This window comes from Musa acuminata, chromosome BXJ1-6, assembly GCF_036884655.1.
Source record: "Musa acuminata AAA Group cultivar baxijiao chromosome BXJ1-6, Cavendish_Baxijiao_AAA, whole genome shotgun sequence".
In the NCBI taxonomy this organism is placed as follows: domain Eukaryota; kingdom Viridiplantae; phylum Streptophyta; class Magnoliopsida; order Zingiberales; family Musaceae; genus Musa; species Musa acuminata.
In genome coordinates this window covers 62,306-86,110 of record NC_088332.1, presented here as the reverse complement: position 1 = coordinate 86,110, position 23,805 = coordinate 62,306, and the positions used below count along the sequence as shown (strand labels likewise).

At 37.3% G+C, this 23,805-nt stretch overlaps 2 protein-coding genes across 8 annotated transcripts; both read right to left on the bottom strand.

Moving 5' to 3' along the window:
- Positions 1-470: 470 nt before the first annotated feature.
- LOC103974454 (transcription factor TFIIIB component B'') lies at positions 471-13,529 on the bottom strand. 3 transcript variants are annotated; one of them, XM_065185621.1, is made up of 12 exons: positions 13,110-13,529; positions 12,846-12,923; positions 12,706-12,739; positions 10,601-10,651; positions 10,037-10,293; positions 8,980-9,427; positions 8,771-8,871; positions 8,643-8,686; positions 6,737-6,917; positions 2,905-3,049; positions 1,063-1,181; positions 471-970 (listed from the first exon to the last, which is right to left on the bottom strand). In XM_065185621.1, the coding sequence occupies exons 4-12, from the start codon at positions 10,629-10,631 to the stop codon at positions 773-775; spliced, it is 1,524 nt and encodes a 507-aa protein (XP_065041693.1). In that variant the 5' UTR covers positions 10,632-10,651; positions 12,706-12,739; positions 12,846-12,923; positions 13,110-13,529; the 3' UTR covers positions 471-772. The 3 variants fall into 3 exon arrangements, with proteins under 3 accessions (XP_065041693.1, XP_065041695.1, XP_065041694.1); XM_065185623.1 differs by having other exon boundaries at positions 10,037-10,286; XM_065185622.1 differs by lacking the exons at positions 12,706-12,739; positions 12,846-12,923.
- Positions 13,530-13,936: 407 nt separating this feature from the next.
- Positions 13,937-21,977, bottom strand: LOC135675468 (transcription factor TFIIIB component B''-like). 5 transcript variants are annotated; one of them, XM_065185625.1, is made up of 7 exons: positions 21,772-21,977; positions 21,618-21,684; positions 21,137-21,393; positions 20,080-20,527; positions 19,871-19,971; positions 19,743-19,786; positions 13,986-14,143 (listed from the first exon to the last, which is right to left on the bottom strand). In XM_065185625.1, exons 2-7 carry the CDS (start codon positions 21,679-21,681, stop codon positions 14,110-14,112), a joined length of 948 nt encoding a protein of 315 aa, XP_065041697.1. In that variant the 5' UTR covers positions 21,682-21,684; positions 21,772-21,977; the 3' UTR covers positions 13,986-14,109. The 5 variants fall into 5 exon arrangements, with proteins under 5 accessions (XP_065041696.1, XP_065041697.1, XP_065041700.1 ...); XM_065185628.1 differs by lacking the exon at positions 13,986-14,143 and adding an exon at positions 17,900-17,952 and having other exon boundaries at positions 21,772-21,839; XM_065185626.1 differs by lacking the exon at positions 13,986-14,143 and adding an exon at positions 18,205-18,293 and having other exon boundaries at positions 21,772-21,839.
- Positions 21,978-23,805: the final 1,828 nt, after the last annotated feature.

Genomic DNA, 23,805 nt, shown 5'->3' with positions numbered 1-23,805 from the left:
ATGAAGTCAACATGACACGGCAATGACATCATCGCAACGTCATGGCGAGCCGCACAACATGATCGGTGACCTTTCTAAACATCCCCGGACGGAAGCCGCCGAGTCATCATCATCCTTCCTTCATCGAGAGAGCTGCAGGCCACTCGCTCTACATGTGGTTGGGACCAGCTACATGCGGGCGGGCGGGCGGGAGGTAGGGACTCCGAAGCGTGCTTTCAGCTCGCCACCAGAAACGGTCATCACTGGATTTGACCGATTCTGGAACAGGCTGAAGAACCCTTTTACCACCGGCAAAAGTGGTTGGGCGTCGTCTGACAAGCGTCGATAGTGAGAAACTCCGGGTTAGCATATCCGACCGATCGATCATCATCCCACAAGGGACGGCAGGAACGACATGTTGATTCTTTTTTCTTTTTTTTTTGTGCTTTATTTCGATTCTGAACAAATATAAGACGCATCCATATACGGAGTTCCAAGGAGAAATGAGTATCTATCTCGATTAAATTTCCAACAAGCGTCTGGCACTGCAAAAGCAGCGCAAACCAGCTTTCACGTGGAAAGTAACTCCAGAGGCAAACATTTTGCTATCGTGGAAAGTTACGAATGTCCCCTTCACACATCACGAAACCCAAATCTCAACACACGATAACATCGAGAGAAATAAAATTATGATACAAGAAGATAATAAAATAGAGGAAGTCTTTAATCAATCATAATTGATACTCCGTGGGAAGGCAGGCAGGCAGAGGCAGGATAGGGGTCCAACCACGGTTCACATCTCCCAGCGAGTGTCTTTTACTGTGTCTTGAGGGGAAGTAGCACCATCCCACTCGAACAGACCCTGATGCTCATCAAAATTCGAGGGACTATTGGCTTCACCTTTCGAATCATCCAACTCCTCAGGGCCCTCAACTTCATCTTCACAATCACTCTGCTGCTCTTGGTCACTCTGGACTCCGCTTGTTTCTTCCTGCTTCGACAACAGATTGATTCCGATAAATCACGTTAGAATCCTGGGTGACCAAGCAGATTTATCTCTAGAGAGAAATGTTCAAGGGATACCTCCTTTTTACCAACGCCATCCTGCAATGGATTCACCTGATCACCATCTGTCTCTCCGTTGGAAGTTGGCTTTGCCCTAATTTGGAGCTGCTTAATTACTTGCATAACGTGTGTACGATCTGCCAAAAATAATAATAATCAGGATTAAGCGTATCAAATTTCACATGCATTTTCACAATGGCTTAATTTATTTGTATACGGTGACATCTCCAAAAATACATGAATAAATAAACCTGATGAAACAGATATAATCATTTCAGGCTTTATGTTTAACGTGCTTCCAAATTAATTAAAGAACATGATGATAGCAGAATAGCTACCTGACATAGGACTATCAGTAAGAAGCTACTGCAAAGCCTCACACAGTTTCGGATAAAAGAGCAGGCTACTGATCAAACTATAAGGTGCAACATATCAATCTGATGCCCTCCAAAAGGCACATTTCTGATGGTTTCTTTACCTCGATCAAGCTTCCATCCTCCTCATACATATTTGTGGCTAGTTGTGGCAATATGAAATTAGAATTACTGATCAAGTAAACATCAATTGAATCTCCTGAAAACTTCCTAGACATCTGAATTATTACTAGTATTATATCATTCGAGTTAATAATTAAATGATAGAATTACTGATCAAATAACATAAAAAAAATCGTGTTTAATAATTCTAATGTTCTCTAGCTCTTTGACTTGACTAAAATCATGGGAGTGAGGGATCCTACCACCGTATCTGGTGCTAAGTCATATCTTCTCCGACAACAGCATCAATTTATCTGTAATTCTAGAACTAAAATACCACAAATATGAAAGAGGGGGAATTTATATGTCAAGGTTAACGATGAATACTTTTGTTGAAAGAAAAAAAAAATGTATCATGACGCATATGTGAGACTTATGATCACATCTCAACTGTATCTTGCATAATGTGTGGGCTATCTTCAAACGACTGCCATGAACCCCCACCACTAGGGTACAGTTTTGGATGGTCATGATGCACATTAATTGAAAAATACAACACAGTGATTTAAAACCCAGGTGAACTAATTATTTTATTATGAAGGTGAAAAATCTAGTGCAAGAGGCTCTCACAAATATCTATATCACAAAGGAAGGATCTTACCGTTGTGCTGATGTCAAAAAAATAGAAGAAAAGGTTCCTCATCCACTTAAAGGCCATCTCATGACATTGTGTTGCAGATGCTGCAACTCAAATATTTACAAGCATTTAGTTCTGTTATTCCATTCTACATCTCTTTTCCAGAGGAAGGAGGACCCAAAGACATTTGGACAAGCCAGTACTGGTTGGGTGTTTATCGGTTTAACCACAAACCAACACACAGACAAGCAACTTCACCGAATTGAATTTCGTACCAGGCTACTACCCAGTATTTTACTGGTATTGAGTTTACTAGCAGTACGCCTACCACCCATGTCAGTGTCTTTCCCATCATTTTCCCCTTTTTTTCACCGAATTCCTCTCTTTTTTTCCTTCTCTACCAGCAACTCCTTTTCTCCCCATTTTTATTAAATTCTTCTTCAATTCATTCCTTTTTTGCATCAAATTTCTCAAATAGCTTGGATAGCTGATTTCTGCTTTCTGATGTCAAATTGCTGATCTTATTTATCAAATAGAATTTATACTCATTCAGATAAGTACAATAGATTGCTTCAATCAATCTAACATTTTATAGTATTGAAGAAATCTGTCTTCGTAGCAAAACCAGAACTTAAATTAAACATCAGGTGATAGATCAAGCTAAGAGAATTTGAGTGAGTAGCAAAAAGTCAGTCACATACTAAGAGAATTTAAAATTTTGGGAACAGCAAAAAATCAATTTCTTACCTTTGGAAGGACGAAGTAAAGCATCATGGACTTGCGAAGGATGTTTGCGATCTTCAATTTTGAATTTTAGTTTCACTTGATGGCGTGTGCGATTAGGGAACAGCTGCTGTATCATTGCAAAATCTGTTCCAAATTGGTGAATAGCCTACACATTCAATCAGCACACAGAATATTCGATCAGAAACACCTAATAGAATTAAAGCATACCACCAATAGTTCAGCAAAAAATTAAAGAACTACCCAATCGATTTTCCTGTCATTCTTGCACAAAAGATCAATATTGAGGAACATCAAGCAAACTTTACATAGACCAAATTACCCTCACTGTGGGCACTGAATTCACTGGTCCCTTAGATCAAGTAATTAGGACCGGCTATTCAGTACTCGTACAGAGGAAACAGCAAGTCAAAAATGACTTCTGAGTTCCGATAATTCATATCTTTATTTTCTGAATTTTTTATATTTTTTATTTTGGAAAAATATTCTGACATACCCTTGTCAAATGGTTAAATATATGTTTAATTCCCCTCAAATGTTTTTAAAATATCACGAACATCCTCAAGGTTAAATTCCTTAATATAATAATTAGAAAATAACATGTGTTTGTGTAATGATTATTCTACCGACTATCTACGATACAACCTATCAAACTTCCTCGTTTCTTGGTCGAGCACTCCTGCATCGACCCGAAGTCCCCCACTTTCAACTATTTTGATGAGAAGCCCAGCGGTCTTACGAAGTTCCTTGGACTCTGTCCTTCAACCTTGTCTCGGTATTTGGAGTTTGCATTTATAGTCTCCACCTCCTCGGCCCCTTCCCACGATCATGTGCTCTCCCTCCATAAGAGTAAAGGATCAATGACTCCGCGGAAGCCCCACCATCATGTTGCAGAGCTCGTGTTGATTGTGTTCTCCATTGCATCCTTGATAGCAATGTTCGCTTACCCAACCTTGTCCCCTGACTTACCAAACTCACTTAAGCGAATATGAGCTCTGAAGCAATCCAACCCTCCAGCCCCTTCGATCATACCTCTATGTGATCAAGTCCCCCGATGGGACTCACTAGCACTTGCACTCATAATTCCCCCTCGATGGAACACAACCCCCATATAGTGATGATCAAAGTTTTCATTTGATGCAAAATTCGATGCACGCACGGAAGACCCACCTCTGTGGTACCATTGCATTCACTCCTTGAATCCATAGCTCTTCTTGTCATCGTGTTGTTCACCAATGTGGGGCTCCCAGTAGCTCCCAATCATATTTTTGTATGATCAAGTCCTTCGTGGAACTTCTCCTGTGTGTGTCGCATTCCTCAAACTATTCAATGAGAAGGTGAATCATAGTAGCCAACTCAATGCAAGGAATGAAAACATTTCGAATGCTTCAAAAGTGTGAGCAAAGAATAAGGCAAGTAACCAGCTCGATACATGGAATACAACCCTCGAGGAGACAAGTAAAGTCGAGTAACCTTTGTCTTCTCAACTCTTAAAAGAATGAGCAAAACCGAATACCTCAATTCCCTTATTTATCCAACAGAGGAGCTATGCACATGTTCAAAGACCCTTCAAAGAAACTTAATAAAAGACAACAATTGTCAAATCCTCACCAAAAGTGATCGATTCTACCGAGAGTAGACTATCCGCTTCATTTACCAACAAAATGTCAATTGAAAGCAAAAGTGATGCGAACCTATTTGGAGGCGACAACTAAATAGAAGAGAAATCAAATGGGCAAAAGACCTCAAAAGCTTCAAAGTCTGCGAGGCGATACACTTTAAAGTTCCAACAAACATCTACCTAGTTCAAGTAGCGCGAGACGTTTAAGATATTATCGCATAACAAGGAATGTCTTTTCCTTTATCTATAGGATCTACACAACTTGATCGACCCCACACCAAGTTAGAGTCATTGGCAAGTTGAAACAACGTGGTCGATTAAAGTTCGTCTACTCAACAACAACAGCAGAGAGCAATTAGGAGTCAAGAGATGCATTGCAACTGGAGTAGAAGATTGAAGATTCAGCAAAGGTAAGGAGATGCAACATCCGCAAAGGCTTCGACGAGGATGTTAAAAGAATAAGTGGGAAAGAATGTCACGAACAAATATGTGAATAGGGTGTTTGATGAAATACTTGTGTATACCCATGTCTTTTGATTTTGTTTATGCTTTGCACAGGGGCTTGCAATAGGCTTGGTAGGCTTATTTTGGTTGGCTTTTGTGATCGTTTTAGGCTTGTAAGTGCGGATTGTGTGCAGTCGACACGCAAAGGCAAAACTACTTAGAAACAAGCCATTAAGCAACCATTTTGGAGATTTCTTGCTCCACAGAGTGGTGTGGAGTGTTAGCCAACACGGCACCCAAGAGCTACTCGGGTGGCACATAACTAGATGGGCCTTTAGGGAAGTGTCTAGGGCTGGTTCGCTATCTTATTCCATAGCAATGCCATGTGGGCACTTGTGGGGACTTTACTAATGATTCCCCTTTTAGCCCATTCACCCCCTGATTTATTAAGACTTGCAATTCGTAGTTCCTTTAAAGAAAGTCCTACCCTAACTGAAGTAGATAAAGAATCACCTTTTTCAATCTCTCGGCTAATTTGTTCTAAGTAATACATTTTCTAACTCAAATTGTACTTCTAATGTAATTCTTGAAAAAAACATAAAAATAATATACTTCAAACTACTCCATAAATAATATAGAAACACATATGAACATAAATCGCCTAATTCGGACCAGCTTATGGATCCATTGAACACAAGGTCTGACCGGCAGATGAGAGGAACAAAGAATGATCAGCCTATGAATCCATTAGACACAAGCCTAACCTTGATATGGAGGATGATTGACCAATTTGACTGGCAGATAAGAGGAAAAAAAGAATAATAACAAAAAAAAGGAGAAAGGAAAAAAAAGAAAAGAAGATAGAAATAGAGACAGAGGGGAGGAAGAAAGCAGAGAGGGAAGAGGAAAAACTAGTCAATGGGGTCACCAAAAGCTACAATCTTGCATGTTGAACTTAAATAGAGGATATGAAGCTGCGCGTTAAAGAGAACATATGTTAGAGCTTATTACAAATTAGCTCATACAGAGTCATGAAATTAGTTCCTTAACTATGTTCTTTCTACTTATGAACTTCATAGATATATCAAGGTCACAAAATTTTCATTTTGCCTACTTTTTCTTATATTTTATATTTTGATATCTTTATTTTTGGAAAAAGCAAAATACAAATTGCATTCTTTAAGCTTTACACTATATAATAACTGTAGTAATTGAAGCAGTTGCCATATTTGTCTTTTACGTGCTGCAGTACATGCCATTAGCATGGAGGTCTTATGCCATGCCAACACAGTATGCATGCCAGTGTGATGAAAGGAGAAACAAATACAAAACCCAAGAAAAAGATAAATGAAATGAAGTTTCACTTACTGCACTACAACAGTATCCAGCATCCTCCAAATTTCAAAAGAGGAGCTAACTGTGACAGAGCCACTAAGGCATAAAGAAGCATGCAGTCATGTACTTCAGCAATAGAAAGGGTTTAATGGGGAATTAAACCCTCCATTTGGATGGCAGAATGCTATATTCAGAACAGATTGCTTGGTGCATAATGAATGAAATGAGAATCTACGGTAGTACACAAGAACTAAGAGTTGAACAAAAGAAAAGCAGAAAAACAAAGGCCACGGGTTAGAGAAATGCAAGCCAACTGGGTGAAATCTTGAGCTGGTTTGTCACTAGCAAGTTCAAAGAAACATGTGCTGCAGCATTCCTTTTTTCATATATTACATATAAACTAAAAAGAAACATGGTGTGACAAGATCAAAGTACCTCGTAGAACAACTTTGTTTCTGCTTTTGACCATCTACTAGTTTGTGGCCGGTTCATGTAAGAATGGTAATTCAATCTCTTGGGAGTTGATTGCACATTCTGATTTGCTTCTTCACCTGAATGATTCAGTTCTTGATCCTCTCCAAAAAGAATGTCCTCATTATTGGACAAAGAACTAGTACTGTTATATAAAAATTTTGATCAAATCATGGAACTTAGATATGGCATTTACGAAGAACTTCTTACAAGATGATGGATAATGAGATGGACATTAACCTATATATGTTTAAAAAGAGATGCCCAGCCATTATAGATGTTACTAACCTTTTCCATAAAAATTTCATTTCCATCTTGTGTTTTCATGGTGTTTGTATCACAGCCCTTCTCATCAATAACTACTATAAAAATATTCAAATGTTTTCCTTTAATACTACATACCAGCCCCTATGATAAACATCTGTTTGTCAAAAGAAAATATACATGAACATTACCTTTTGATGTTTAAAGCAATTGATACTATAATAATAAAAAATATACTATGCTTATCTTTAACAAAATAGGATCCTCAACTGAGCAGAAAAATATATAACTGTCCCTTTACCTCTCTTCCTTCTCTTTTGCACTCACCTTTGTTTTCTCTTCACTTGCATCAACATGCCCCTATTATTTTCCCCTCTTCATCCATATCTCATCCTCTCACGTGTAGGTTTGTTCTCATGCTCTTTTGTTGCATAGTGAGAGGCTACTTGTGGTAATCTATGGGTGTCAGATAGTGCACAACTATACATGAGCTTCAATACAGTGTTTGTCATGTGTAACTTAACTTAATTTTCCATATAGTCACTATCATAAACTTTGAGCTGGTGCATAAGTCCTATATATACATCCTTTTTAAGTATACAAATTTTCATCAGAAAATACACACAATTTATACATTTAGTACAGATCGTAGATATGTACAACCATTCTGACTTGAAAATCCATGAGCAAGTCCAGGTTTTTTGAAGCCTAAAAATAGAGGATCCTAAAACCACAAAGAGAGATGCCCAAACAACCAAGGAGAAAAACCACAAAGGTATGTGCCACTCATGCACATGAATAAACAATCACAAAGACTAATATACCACAGTACTATTACAAGCTCCAATTAGAGCTCCAAGCATGCCCCACTGCATATCTTCAAACATAAATTCAAAGGTAAATCCAAGCAAGTTAATTTGTGGCACAATCTCAGGGAAGGCTCCTACTACAATGACATGCTAAAGGCCAAGTCAAAAGCACTTTTCTAAATGTTTCTCACTTCTACTTGCCACCACTCATTATTTTAAGGAGGCCCTTCATCCATCATTATCAAAGTCATTAGAGTCAATAACTAATTTACTTCGTTTTTCAAAGTATCTTCCTCTCACTATCATGTTTCTAGCGGCAATACTTCTATAAGTTTCTACCTGTCAAAGTATTTAGATTAAGAAAATATGATTTGGTGGATAAGAGAATTTTCAAAAGTTTTCTGTCTGTTTTTGAACCTTTATGTTGCAAACCTGATTATGACTGAAATGTATTGTCTGCATTTACATATTACTCAAGCCTAATTGATTACAGACCTCATATATCAGACAACAATACGCTTATTCACTGTCCATTTTTATAGTTGTCAAATTGATATATATCTTAGATTTCATTTATTCCATGACAATTAAACCGTCTATAATACAGCCAGAAAATGATTTTTCGCTAGGAAGGGTTTCAAAATACATAGTGCTACTGATTTAAAAGAGAATAAGAGAGTATGCTTATATCCTCTAGACGTCCGAGATCTGCGGCACGAGATCCCAATATATAAATAATCTAAAAACCCACAAAGTGAAACATTCTATTTTGCAACCCTGTGAGATATTTTTCGTACCTTTGACCTGAGAATAATTTACTCGTTGCCGCCGCTTCTTTACTCTGCAGAATAACATTCAAAATAACATCAACATACAACAATACCAATTATAAGTGATAACATTCAAGCAGCCAAAAAAGACATACTGCTATACGCTCCTTAGCTTCTGCAAGCATTATTAGGTCTCTTATGCTAATCTGTCTCGGGTCAATCTCATCTTCAGGTGTTTGCAGTAAAACTTTGTTCACTAAACATTTCAAAGATAATGAATTATCGACTGAAGTTCATTCAGTTTCTTCCAACAGGTGCAGCATGAGTTTATGATAACATTACGTAAGACTGCAAGTTCATTTACCTTGCCTTCTCCTTCGCCTTGTGGCATGAGGAAACTTCTTTTTAGGTGAATTCTCTACAACAGAATCAGGTTTTTCAAAGGCTTTCTTACGCTTCCGAGTGGGTTTTTCGATTTCATTTGTCTGCCTCTTTGACTTTCTCTTGGTCCTCTTTGGCCTAGGCATATCTTCATCCCTATGACAATCATCACTTTGGCTGTTATCCATCTGAGAGACATTAGTGTTGTCAATATCACGTTCATCATTGCTTCCAACTTCAATTTGGTCAGTACTGCACTTGGCTATCCTCTTTCTCAGTTTCCTACATGGTTTATGAGCATCATCATCTTCATCATTTTCTGAAGTAGGCCTTCCTTCATGGATCCGCTGCTTAAGTTTTTGAACAATTTGGGATTGGGACTCGGTATGAATATCCTCCAAACCCTTTGGAAGTCTGATTTCTTCTCTATTCTGCGAATAAAGGTGACATACCTCATAAGATGTGATCAAATAAAAATTACCTTACATAATCAATCTAGGATAAGAGATACTACCAATTACTTGAGAGTAAGTTTAAATGTCATTGGCAACAACTTAAGGTTAGAAGTCTCAGTAAAATCTGTTTGCACTAAGGCCAAGTCATCAGGGAACAAATGAGTCAATGTTAGTGTCTGATTTAACAGAAGCATGATCCTCTAAGAAGTCTGTCTTTACAGTTGAAGGATCCTTATCAAAAGCGACAGTGTCGATAAAACTATTACAAACAGCAGAACCAGTGCTTGTGATGTCTCTTAATCCAAGTCTGGGCATCAGATGAAATTAACCAGCAGATTGAATTCTATGATTCAACAGAAGTGTAAAGAAAAAAAGAGAAAATTCAATACAGACCAGAAAGTAGCAAAATTTGAACAATAATCCCACTTCAAGGAGGATTGCTACATACAAAGTTGTGGCTAGCTTGGAAGAAAATTAGTATTGAAAGTTTCAGCCTGAATTCCCTAATGCATCATAATAGCAAACAGAATATCCATATAACAAGTTCTGCTGATAAAAGACAAGCGGACAAGAAACAAAGTTTACCTCTTCTCCCACCTCTCGGTGATCTATTTGAACACCTTCATTGCAGTCTGAGGTTATGATTGATGAATTCAAAGGATTGTCCACAGGTATATCGATCTTCGCTTGTACAGAAGAAGGGTTCGTTATCTCAGAAAAGGATCCCATGGGAGGAGGACCAGTAATGGAAGCATCAGGAAGAATAAAAGAAACAGATTTCGCAGTTCCCTTTATTGGTTGTGACTTGTTTCTAGGTTGGAACTTGCCTACTTGTCTGACATCTAGAAAGAAAAATAAGTTGATAACAAATCATCTCAAAGCATTCGTTAAAAGACAAAAGAGAAAGGAATAGAACATGTTGCCAAACAAAGCCTACAATTCAAAAAGTTATACGATGAAATGTCACATATAAGTATATGATCTAGTACACAATGCTTCAACAAGTTTAGAAATCCAGAAAAAAGAAATCTCTGACTGATCTTTGTACAAAAGAAAAAAGAATCCATTAATGACAAAGACATATGCATGAGAAAGATGTCATGAAAAATAATTTTAGCAGCAAAAATTCACTTCATATCATTGACTTACCAGGATCAGACTCAATAGTACACCAAGACATCCTGAGAAATCTTTTATAACCTGCAAAGGTTGCCACATTTAATTTTCAGTATAATCATGCAACCAGCACAAATTATACCCAAAAAGAAACACTCCAATATAACACACAGAAAGTTATTTAAATATAACAAGATAAGATTAAAACTTTCCAAGAAAACAAATTAAAAAAAAAATAAATTCCCAAATGATGACCAATCAGTGGTTGCTGGGTTAAAATGTAACTACCTTAGTATGAGCTGAACATACCAAAATTGAGAAACTTTAGTAACATGTCCAAATGAGTTTAAACTAAATGTAACAATTCATAACAGCCACGCATATGTTCCCTAAAAAGGATCACTTAATAAGATCCATGCATCATAGTGCTTGCAATCTCTAAAAGAATATAAAGACAAGATAAAGTGGTGATAGAATACGATAGTACACTTTTCAGATGTGTAAATAATAACTTCAAGATGTGCACTTTTCACAAGTTTAAACCAGTCAAATGGAAGATTCCCAATATGTCCATTGATTCTCAAAGGAGAACATAGCAGATCCAACTTATGCTAAATAAGCACAAAAAAGAAATGGGACATCAGAGCAAGACATGCCAAGGTTGGGTACAGACAAACAGTTCTCAATTCAATCATACTAGAAGAAAACACAGTAAAAATAAGTCCGAAAGAAGGCTCATATAGGTTGGTGGCACTCTGTTTTAGCATAAAAACATAATACACATCGATGGAGAACACATGTTCTGCTTCAACTTTACAGCAATGGATAACAAAAAAGAATGGTCCAATGCACAAGTTCTCGCCAATGGAAGTCTAGAGAGCGTCAATGAATGCACAAGCAAAGAGGTGGTTTCCATGACTCGTAGCAAACTAGCAACCTTACCATGACACCAATGGATGACAACTGATCAAAACTTGGGAAACATTAAAACATGGAAAAAGTAAAACATGTATCACAATAACTAATGTACAATTTAGAATATCAACATATCCTGATAAGCAAGATCCCAATGATATCTTTTCCCTATTTGGTGAGCAGAGAATGCATGTCACTTAGTACTGCAAAGACTCCATTTTCGGTTAGAATAGCAACAAGTATTGATATTCAACGATTTGATTTTCTCATTTAAGTATAAAATTTCCGGAAAGGAAAATTAAAACATTTTTAAAATAAAGAAAGGTAATCAAATACGAATAACCAGATGCAATTTCACATCCTCTGTGCAGATAGCTTTGCATGATGAAACTTCCAAGGAGATATGCCCTTTTTCTAATGAAAAGTTTCGACATTATAGATAATGGGGTACTTGCATAGGAGACTATATTTATTCTCGAAAGTATTTTTCTAGCGGACTGAGATGGACAATAAAGAAAAATCTCTCACAGCAACAATCCAGAGAGGGGGGAAAAACAAAAATGAATCTCCAAGTACATGACATGTATTATGCAAACAAGTACATTTTGATCGAGCTGCTTTTGTCACTGGTCCTATTTATGTTACAGCTGCCACATATACATTGTAAAGAAAATATTATTTTAGACTTAGGATACATAATGATTTAAGTCTTTAGTAAAGTAAAAATAACTTGAGAATCGTGAAAGAGAGAAGGCATGAATAATATATATTTATCATATCAGACAAAAAAGGTGATTCTACTTATTATGATATGACCAGTATATAGACCTTTCTTTATAATCTATTTTCGCATCAAGAAACTTCCTTAAATATCTTCAAGAAAGGAACAGAACACTTTTTACCTCCTTTTGGTCTAGGTTCCAAATCATAATTTACTTCCCTAATATAATAAATATTTAACTAAAATAAACTAAGATCAAAGTTGCACAGTAATGGAGGCACAAGTCGCTTTCATTCAACAAGACAGTGATTGTAAGAGACAATTACCTATTCATTCAGGGTTTGTATTTAAACATGTTCCAAACATACACTGTTATTGCTAAATTACCAAGTGAATAACAAAGGAGGCGGTAAGGAAGGGTGCCTGCTTAGCAAAGGTTATAACTAGACATATAAAGTAAAGCAAAATTGAAAATAATCTGCGAAAATGTAATATAACAAACCGATTAATCATCTCTCCCACGTAGCTTGTCCCATCTGGGATTAAAACAAAAACAATAGTTCAAAAAAAAATCAGAATACATGACAAAATTTGGACTTTTCATTGGCCAAACATCTGATGCAGATAACGCAAGAAAAACACCTTTTCTTTTTCAAGCATTTTTCAAGGATGATATTCCCACTTCAAAGCAAGCCACAATTTCTGTTCCGAAAGTTTCTCCTATGTCACAATTAAGTCAGGAACAATAACAATCAATGATAAATAATTCAAACAAGAACATAGTCTGCAAGAAAATTCAGGTGGAGATCCACAAAACTAGATATTCGGCCGTAACTTCCTTAAATAAAAACGCCATAAACCTTTTAAACCCTAGAAACCGGTGTCAACAAGAGGCATAGAGCTTACAGCGATCTCAAACAAGCAACACGCAGAGCAGCAGCAACCAGTGATTTAAAAAGCGGCGAGCGGCGGCAGCAACGGCGAGCGGCGGCAGCGGCAGCAGCAGCAACGGCGAGCGGCGGCAGCGGCAGCAGCAGCAGCGGCGGCAGCGGGAAAGGGAAAGGGAGCGGAAGGCGCGAGCAGCGGGAGGCCTCGAGGGAGGCGCGAGCAGCGGGAAGGCTCGCGGGAGGGCTCGCAGGAGGCGAGAGGGCTTGCGGGAGGCGCGAGCAGCGGGAGGGATGGAGGGAGGCGCGAGCAGCGGTAAGGCTCGCGGGAGGGCTCGCGGGAGGCGCGAGCAGCGACAGCGGTGAGCAGCGGCAGCGAGCGACGAGATCGCGATCGGGATCGGGATCGAGAGCGGCAGCGGCAGCAGGTTAGTGTTGGGTTAGGGTTAGGGTTAGGGTTAGGGTTGGGGTTATATCGGTTTAGTTGGTTCGATTGAACCAACTAACAATCGAACCAGGGCCGAAACAGACCTAAAATTCTGGTTCGGTCGCCTTGGTTCTCTACCAGCAACTCCTTTTCTCCCCATTTTTATTAAATTCTTCTTCAATTCATTCCTTTTTTGCATCAAATTTCTCAAATAGCTTGGATAGCTGATTTCTGCTTTCTGATGTCAAATTGCTGATCTTATTTATCAAATAGAATTTATACTCATTCAGATAAGTACAATAGATTGCTTCAATCAATCTAACATTTTATAGTATTGAAGAAATCTGTCTTCGTAGCAAAACCAGAACTTAAATTAAACATCAGGTGATGGATCAAGCTAAGAGAATTTGAGTGAGTAGCAAAAAGTCAGTCACATACTAAGAGAATTTAAAATTTTGGGAACAGCAAAAAATCAATTTCTTACCTTTGGAAGGACGAAGTAAAGCATCATGGACTTGCGAAGGATGTTTGCGATCTTCAATTTTGAATTTTAGTTTCACTTGATGGCGTGTGCGATTAGGGAACAGCTGCTGTATCATTGCAAAATCTGTTCCAAATTGGTGAATAGCCTACACATTCAATCAGCACACAGAATATTCGATCAGAAACACCTAATAGAATTAAAGCATACCACCAATAGTTCAGCAAAAAATTAAAGAACTACCCAATCGATTTTCCTGTCATTCTTGCACAAAAGATCAATATTGAGGAACATCAAGCAAACTTTACATAGACCAAATTACCCTCACTGTGGGCACTGAATTCACTGGTCCCTTAGATCAAGTAATTAGGACCGGCTATTCAGTACTCGTACAGAGGAAACAGCAAGTCAAAAATGACTTCTGAGTTCCGATAATTCATATCTTTATTTTTTGAATTTTTTATATTTTTTATTTTGGAAAAATATTCTGACATACCCTTGTCAGATGGTTAAATATATGTTTAATTCCCCTCAAATGTTTTTAAAATATCACGAACATCCTCAAGGTTAAATTCCTTAATATAATAATTAGAAAATAACATGTGTTTGTGTAATGATTATTCTACCGACTATCTACGATACAACCTATCAAACTTCCTCGTTTCTTGGTCGAGCACTCCTGCATCGACCCGAAGTCCCCCACTTTCAACTATTTTGATGAGAAGCCCAGCGGTCTTACGAAGTTCCTTGGACTCTGTCCTTCAACCTTGTCTCGGTATTTGGAGTTTGCATTTATAGTCTCCACCTCCTCGGCCCCTTCCCACGATCATGTGCTCTCCCTCCATAAGAGTAAAGGATCAATGACTCCGCGGAAGCCCCACCATCATGTTGCAGAGCTCGTGTTGATTGTGTTCTCCATTGCATCCTTGATAGCAATGTTCGCTTACTCAACCTTGTCCCCTGACTTACCAAACTCACTTAAGCGAATATGAGCTCTGAAGCAATCCAACCCTCTAGCCCCTTCGATCATACCTCTATGTGATCAAGTCCCCCGATGGGACTCACTAGTACTTGCACTCATAATTCCCCCTCGATGGAACACAACCCCCATATAGTGATGATCAAAGTTTTCATTTGATGTAAAATTCGATGCACGCACGGAAGACCCACCTCTGTGGTACCATGGCATTCACTCCTTGAATCCATAGCTCTTCTTGTCATCGTGTTGTTCACCAATGTGGGGCTCCCAGTAGCTCCCAATCATATTTTTGAATGATAAAGTCCTTCGCGGAACTTCTCTTGTGTGTGTCGCATTCCTCAAACTATTCAATGAGAAGGTGAATCATAGTAGCCAACTCAATGCAAGGAATGAAAACATTTCGAATGCTTCAAAAGTGTGAGCAAAGAATAAGGCAAGTAACCAGCTCGATACATGGAATACAACCCTCGAGGAGACAACTAAAGTCGAGTAACCTTTGTCTTCTCAACTCTTAAAAGAATGAGCAAAACCGAATACCTCAGTTCCCTTATTTATCCAACAGAGGAGCTATACACATGTTCAAAGACCCTTCAAAGAAACTTAATAAAAGACAACAATTGTCAAATCCTCACCAATAGTGATCGATTCTACCGAGAGTAGACTATCCGCTTCATTTACCAACAAAATATCAATTGAAAGCAAAAGTGATGCGAACCTATTTGGAGACAACAACTAAATAGAAGAGAAATCAAATGGGCAAAAGACCTCAAAAGCTTCAAAGTCTGCGAGGCGATACACTTTAAAGTTCCAACAAACATCTACCTAGTTCAAGTAGCGCGAGACGTTTATAATATTATCGCATAACAAGGAATGCCTTTTCCTTCATCTATAGGATCTACACGAACCACCAAAGATCTACACAACTTGATCGACCCCACACCAAGTTAGAGTCATTGGCAAGTTGAAACAACGTGGTCGATTAAAGTTCGTCTACTCAATAACAACAGCAGAGAGCAATTAGGAGTCAAGAGATGCATTGCAACTGGAGTAGAAGATTGAAGATTCAGCAAAGGTAAGGAGATGCAACATCCGCAAAGGCTTCGACGAGGATGTTAAAAGAATAAGTGGAAAAGAATGTCACGAACAAATATGTGAATAGGGTGTTTGATGAAATACTTGTGTATACCCATGTCTTTTGATTTTGTTTATGCTTTGCACAGGGGCTTGCAATAGGCTTGGTAGGCTTATTTTGGTTGGCTTTTGTGATTGTTTTAGGCTTGTAAGTGCGGATTGTGTGCAGTCGACACGCAAAGGCAAAACTACTTAGAAACAAGCCATTAAGCAACCATTTTGGAGATTTCTTGCTCCACAGAGTGGTGTGGAGTGTTAGCCAACACGGCACCCAAGAGCTACTCGGGTGGCACATAACTAGATGGGCCTTTAGGGAAGTGTCTAAGGCTGGTTCGCTATCTTATTCCATAGCAATGCCATGTGGGCACTTGTGGGGACTTTACTAATGATGCCCCTTTTAGCCCATTCACCCCCTCATTTATTAAGACTTGCAATTCGTAGTTCCTTTAAAGAAAGTCCTACCCTAACTGAAGTAGATAAAGAATCACCTTTTTCAATCTCTAGGCTAATTTGTTCTCAAGTAATACATTTTCTAACTCAAATTGTACTTCTAATGTAATTCTTGAAAAAAACATAAAAATAATATACTTCAAACTACTCCATAAATAATATAGAAACACATATGAACATAAATCGCCTAATTCGGATCAGCTTATGGATCCATTGAACACAAGGTCTGACCGGCAGATGAGAGGAACAAAGAATGATCAGCCTATGAATCCATTAGACATAAGCCTAACCTTGATATGGAGGATGATTGACCAATTTGACTGGCAGATAAGAGGAACAAAAGAATAATAACAAAAAAAAGGAGAAAGGAAAAAAAAGAAAAGAAGATAGAAATAGAGACAGAGGGGAGGAAGAAAGCAGAGAGGGAAGAGGAAAAACTAGTCAATGGGGTCACCAAAAGCTACAATCTTGCATGTTGAACTTAAATAGAGGATATGAAGCTATGCGTTAAAGAGAACATATGTTAGAGCTTATTACAAATTAGCTCATACAGAGTCATGAAATTAGTTCCTTAACTATGTTCTTTCTACTTATGAACTTCATAGATATATCAAGGTCACAAAATTTTCATTTTGCCTACTTTTTCTTATATTTTATATTTTGATATCTTTATTTTTGGAAAAAGCAAAATACAAATTGCATTCTTTAAGCTTTACACTATATAATAACTGTAGTAATTGAAGCAGTTGCCATATTTGTCTTTTACGTGCTGCAGTACATGCCATTAGCATGGAGGTCTTATGCCATGCCAACACAGTATGCATGCCAGTGTGATGAAAGGAGAAACAAATACAAAACCCAAGAAAAAGATAAATGAAATGAAGTTTCACTTACTGCACTACAACAGTATCCAGCATCCTCCAAATTTCAAAAGAGGAGCTAACTGTGACAGAGCCACTAAGGCATAAAGAAGCATGCAGTCATGTACTTCAGCAATAGAAAGGGTTTAATGGGGAATTAAACCCTCCATTTGGATGGCAGAATGCTATATTCAGAACAGATTGCTTGGTGCATAATGAATGAAATGAGAATCTACGGTAGTACACAAGAACTAAGAGTTGAACAAAAGAAAAGCAGAAAAACAAAGGCCACGGGTTAGAGAAATGCAAGCCAACTGGGTGAAATCTTGAGCTGGTTTGTCACTAGCAAGTTCAAAGAAACATGTGCTGCAGCATTCCTTTTTTCATATATTACATATAAACTAAAAAGAAACATGGTGTGACAAGATCAAAGTACCTCGTAGAACAACTTTGTTTCTGCTTTTGACCATCGGTTCATGTAAGAATGGTAATTCAATCTCTTGGGAGTTGATTGCACATTCTGATTTGCTTCTTCACCTGAACGATTCAGTTCTTGATCCTCTCCAAAAAGAATGTCCTCATTATTGGACAAAGAACTAGTACTGTCATATAAAATTTTTGATCAAATCATGGAACTTAGATATGGCATTTACGAAGAACTTCTTACAAGATGATGGATAATGAGATGGACATTAACCTATATATGTTTAAAAAGATATGCCCAGCCATTATAGATGTTACTAACCTTTTCCATAAAAATTTCATTTCCATCTTGTGTTTTCATGGTGTTTGTATCACAGCCCTTCTCATCAATAACTACTATAAAAATATTCAAATGTTTTCCTTTAATACTACATACCAGCCCCTATGATAAACATCTGTTTGTCAAAAGAAAATATACATGAACATTACCTTTTGATGTTTAAAGCAATTGAAACTATAATAATAAAAAATATACTATGCTTATCTTTAACAAAATAGGATCCTCAACTGAGCAGAAAAATATATAACTGTCCCTTTACCTCTCTTCCTTCTCTTTTGCACTCACCTTTGTTTTCTCTTCACTTGCATCAACATGCCCCTATTATTTTCCCCTCTTCATCCATATCTCATCCTCTCACGTGTAGGTTTGTTCTCATGCTCTTTTGTTGCATAGTGAGAGGCCACTTGTGGTAATCTATGGGTGTCAGATAGTGCACAACTATACATGAGCTTCAATACAGTGTTTGTCATGTGTAACTTAACTTAATTTTCCATATAGTCACTATCATAAACTTTGAGCTGGTGCATAAGTCCAATATATATATCCTTTTTAAGTATACAAATTTTCATCAGAAAATACACACAATTTATACGTTTAGTACAGATCATAGATATGTACAACCATTCTGACTTGAAAATCCATGAGCAATTCAGGTTTTTTGAAGCCTAAAAATAGAAGATCCTAAAACCACAAAGAGAGATGCCCAAACAACCAAGGAGAAAAACCACAAAGGTATGTGCCACTCATGCACATGAATAAACAATCACAAAGACTAATATACTACAGTACTATTACAAGCTCCAATTAGAGCTCCAAGCATGCCCCACTGCATATCTTCAAACATAAATTCAAAGGTAAATCCAAGCAAGTTAATTTGTGGCACAATCTCAGGGAAGGCTCCTACTACAATGGCATGCTAAAGGCCAAGTCAAAAGCACTTTTCTAAATGTTTCTCACTTATACTTGCCACCACTCATTATTTTAAGGAGGCCCTTCATCCATCATTATCAAAGTCATTAGAGTCAATAACTAATTTACTTCGTCTTTCAAATTATCTTCCTCTCAATATCATGTTTCTAGCGGCAATACTTCTATAAGTTTCTACCTGTGAAAGTATTTAGATTAAGAAAATATGATTTGGTGGATAAGAGAATTTTCAAAAGTTTTCTGTCTGTTTTTGAACCTTTATGTTGCAAACCTGATTATGACTGAAATGTATTGTCTGCATTTACATATTACTCAAGCCTAATTGATTACAGACCTCATATATCAGACAACAATACGCTTATTCACTGTCCATTTTTATAGTTGTCAAATTGATATATATCTTAGATTTAATTTATTCCATGACAATTAAACCGTCTATAATACAGCCAGAAAATGATTCACTCGCCAGGAAGGGTTTCAAAATACATAGTGCTACTGATTTAAAAGAGAATAAGAGAGTATGCTTATCTCCTCTAGACGTCCGAGATCTGCGGCACGAGATCCCAATATATAAATAATCTAAAAACCCACAAAGTGAAACATTCTATTTTGCAACCCTGTGAGATATTTTTCGTACCTCTGACCTGAGAATAATTTACTCGTTGCCGCCGCTTCTTTACTCTGCAGAATAACATTCAAAATAACATCAACATACAACAATACCAATTATAAGTGATAACATTCAAGCAGCCAAAAAAGACATACTGCTATACGCTCCTTAGCTTCTGCAAGCATTATTAGGTCTCTTATGCTAATCTGTCTCGGGTCAATCTCATCTTCAGGTGTTTGCAGTAAAACTTTGTTCACTAAACATTTCAAAGATAATGAATTATCGACTAAAGTTCATTCAGTTTCTTCCAACATGTGCAGCATGATTTTATGATAACATTACGTAAGACTGCAAGTTCATTTACCTTGCCTTCTCCTTCGCCTTGTGGCATGAGGAAACTTCTTTTTAGGTGAATTCTCTACAACAGAATCAGGTTTTTCAAAGGCTTTCTTACGCTTCCGAGTGGGTTTTTCGATTTCATTTGTCTGCCTCTTTGACTTTCTCTTGGTCCTCTTTGGCCTAGGCATATCTTCATCCCTATGACAATCATCACTTTGGCTGTTATCCATCTGAGAGACATTAAAGTTGTCAATATCACATTCATCATTGCTTCCAACTTCAATTTGGTCAGTACTGCACTTGGCTATCCTCTTTCTCAGTTTCCTACATGGTTTATGAGCATCATCATCTTCATCATTTTCTGAAGTAGGCCTTCCTTCATATATCCACTGCTTAAGTTTTTGAACAATTTGGGATTGGGACTCGGCATGAATATCCTCCAAACCCTTTGAAAGTCTGATTTCTTCTCTATTCTGCGAATAAAGGTGACATACCTCATAAGATGTGATCAAATAAAAATTACCTTACATAATCAATCTAGGATAAGAGATACTACCAATTACTTGAGAGTAAGTTTAAATGTCATTGGCAACAACTTAAGGTTAGAAGTCTCAGTAAAATCTGTTTGCACTAAGGCCAAGTCATCAGGGAACAAATGAGTCAATGTCAGTGTCTGATTTAACAGAAGCATGATCCTCTAAGAAGTCTGTCTTTACAGTTGAAGGATCCTTATCAAAAGCGACAGTGTCGATAACACTATTACAAACAGCAGAACCAGTGCTTGTGATGTCTCTTAATCCAAGTCTGGGCATCAGATGAAATTAACCAGCAGATTGAATTCTATGATTCCACAAAAGTGTAAAGAAAAAAAGAGAAAATTCAATACAGACCAGAAAGTAGCAAAATTTGAACAATAATCCCACTTCAAGGAGGATTGCTACATACAAAGTTGTGGCTGGCTTGGAAGAAAATTAGTATTGAAAGTTTCAGCCTGAATTCCCTAATGCATCATAATAGCAAACATAATATCCATATAACAAGTTCTGCTGATAAAAGACAAGCGGACAAGAAACAAAGTTTACCTCTTCTCCCACCTCTCGGTGATCTATTTGAACACCTTCATTGCAGTCTGAGGTTATGATTGATGAATGCAAAGGATTGTCCACAGGTATATCGATCTTCGCTTGTACAGAAGAAGGGTTCGTTATCTCAGAAAAGGATCCCATGGGAGGAGGACCAGTAATGGAAGCATCAGGAAGAATAAAAGAAACAGATTTAGCAGTTCCCTTTATTGGTTGTGACTTGTTTCTAGGTTGGAACTTGCCTACTTGTCTGACATCTAGAAAGAAAAATAAGTTGATAACAAATCATCTCAAAGCATTCGTTAAAAGACAAAAGAGAAAGGAATAGAACATGTTGCCAAACAAAGCCTACAATTGTATGAAAAATAGGACTATGTTCAAGAAAAAATATGATATTATTCAACATGCATGGGTTGGATTTATATCTAATTCTCAAAAACATTGAATATGTTGAAAAACTATCTGTTGCATCTCTACTTACCAGTGGTGCTATTGTGCTGAAAAGAAAATTCATCAAGTGATTCAAGGCCAGAAAGCATTGCCATCTCCTAAAATGAATCCGGTCACACAAAAGATAAACTACAATGTAAACTTGAAACTATGATTTGCACTGAAGGAAAATAATCGTTCAATACCACTTCCTGTCGATTATCTGGAAAAGCTTGCAAATCATCATCCTATAATGAGACTTGAAGTCCATCATCAGTGGATTTTGAGGCTGCGAAATCTTTTGCTATAAGAAGAGGTTGTTGGGTATCATTCAATTCGGATGACAAAATATTTGATCCAGAGCAAGCAGTTGCAAGGTTTGTGTCCTCAACAATTGCCTCCATACCTAGAATAGTATATGGTAATAACATGACATGTTTATGGCACATTGTGTCAAAACCTTCTGTTTACAGCCACCACTCAATGAAAATGTAGTCAGTGAAAAGGATTTTGGAAATTAGCAACGTGTAGATAGTAGAGATAGCAAACCAAAAATATCATAATGGAGTTCATACTGAGGAACATAAATGCAACCTGAACATAGGCTAACTTAATAATGGGAACTCAACTTCAACAGAACAGAAAACATACCTAGTTAAGTATTTTATTGATCGAACATTAGAACCACCTCGTTTCTGTATTATAGAATTGTTCTTCATGACATGAACCTCCCAAGTGATCAGACAATTCATGAACAACTCAATGTTTTAATGTATAGGTCCTAGATGTTGAGGAATCCATTTCAACAGAAACAGAAAGACCTGTTTCTTCTTCTATGACAATCATGCAAGTAGCATGAGGCCCATTCTCCAATGACAAGCACAAGGTTTAACTACAGTTTTACGACCATAATCTAGACCTAGCACACAATAAATCTCTAACATAAATAATAACTAGAGTTTGCAGATCAAATGTATAGGATACCCTTCCTGATTTGGACACCATGTAACACTGAAGGCTCTAGTTAAGTTGGACATCGGTATGCTTGTAACAATGTTCTCAGATTACCCCTTAGCTATCTGCAAGTTCTGTCCTGTTAATCTAATTGTACATGCTAAATGTAAACTTAGATACATAACCTTGACATTGCTCTTAAATCTTCATGTTGTACTCCATTACAATAATAATAAGAGGCTTAATGAAGAAATTTTTAGGAGAAACTAAAAAAGTTTACATTAAAATGGCACGGATCATTATTATCCATCACAATTTATATATGAGAAGCTAAATGATTCGACTGCACATCATACTCGATGCAAAGATTTGCTCTGGAAAAGTATGATAATTACAGTTTAAAATCATGATCCAATTCATATCCTCTTAAAGACAAAAATATGATCAATCATAAGATACGATCAAAACCAGAAATTTTCATGTGTTTTCTACCTCAACTTGCTATATCCCTAAGGAATTAGTCAAAATAATTCGCAACTCTTACTTACCAGTGGCTCCACTAGAATGAGACAAGTCTTAAAGAGCGTCCATGCTGGAAAGCTTTTTTGATGCCTGATATAGCATTTAGAAGCTAATAAGAACCCAAACTTATTTAGAGAACAATCAAATAACTTACATCTCAGACATTGAAAGGCAACTTGCCTGTTCCTTTGACTTTGCAATATTGGATCGCACGTCAATATCACCAATTTGCACACATTCTCCATCTCCATAGGTCTTTAAAAGGATTGATTGTTCAGCCTGAAATGGTTGTTGAACTGCATTTATTTCAGAGTGAGTAGCCCCTGTTTGGTTGCAGCCAGAGCAGAGGGATAGAGGCACAGAATGATTCCTCGACTCCAAGTTCTTTGTCATCATGTTGTGAATTAGCTTTTGGCCTAAAGCTATCAATAGGTCCTAATGACATGAAAATTTACACTTAAAGAGCAGGGTGTCAAAATAAATTAATCTTAATATTTAAAAGTTAATCCAAGTTATAACATAATCAGGATTACCAGTCGTCTACAAGCGACCATTAGGAAAATCCAAGCTAAAGCACATATCTGCATCCTGTAGCAATAAGGTTTTACAAATAGCATTTATCCATCATGCAAGTGACAACTTAACAAAAGGTTCACCTTTACCTGATCTATGTTTCCTTGATTTTACTGGAAATTCTCCACATATTTACCTTCAGATTCTACGGGTTCTGCAAGTGTGGACTTCAGTTGCCAAACAGATTCTTG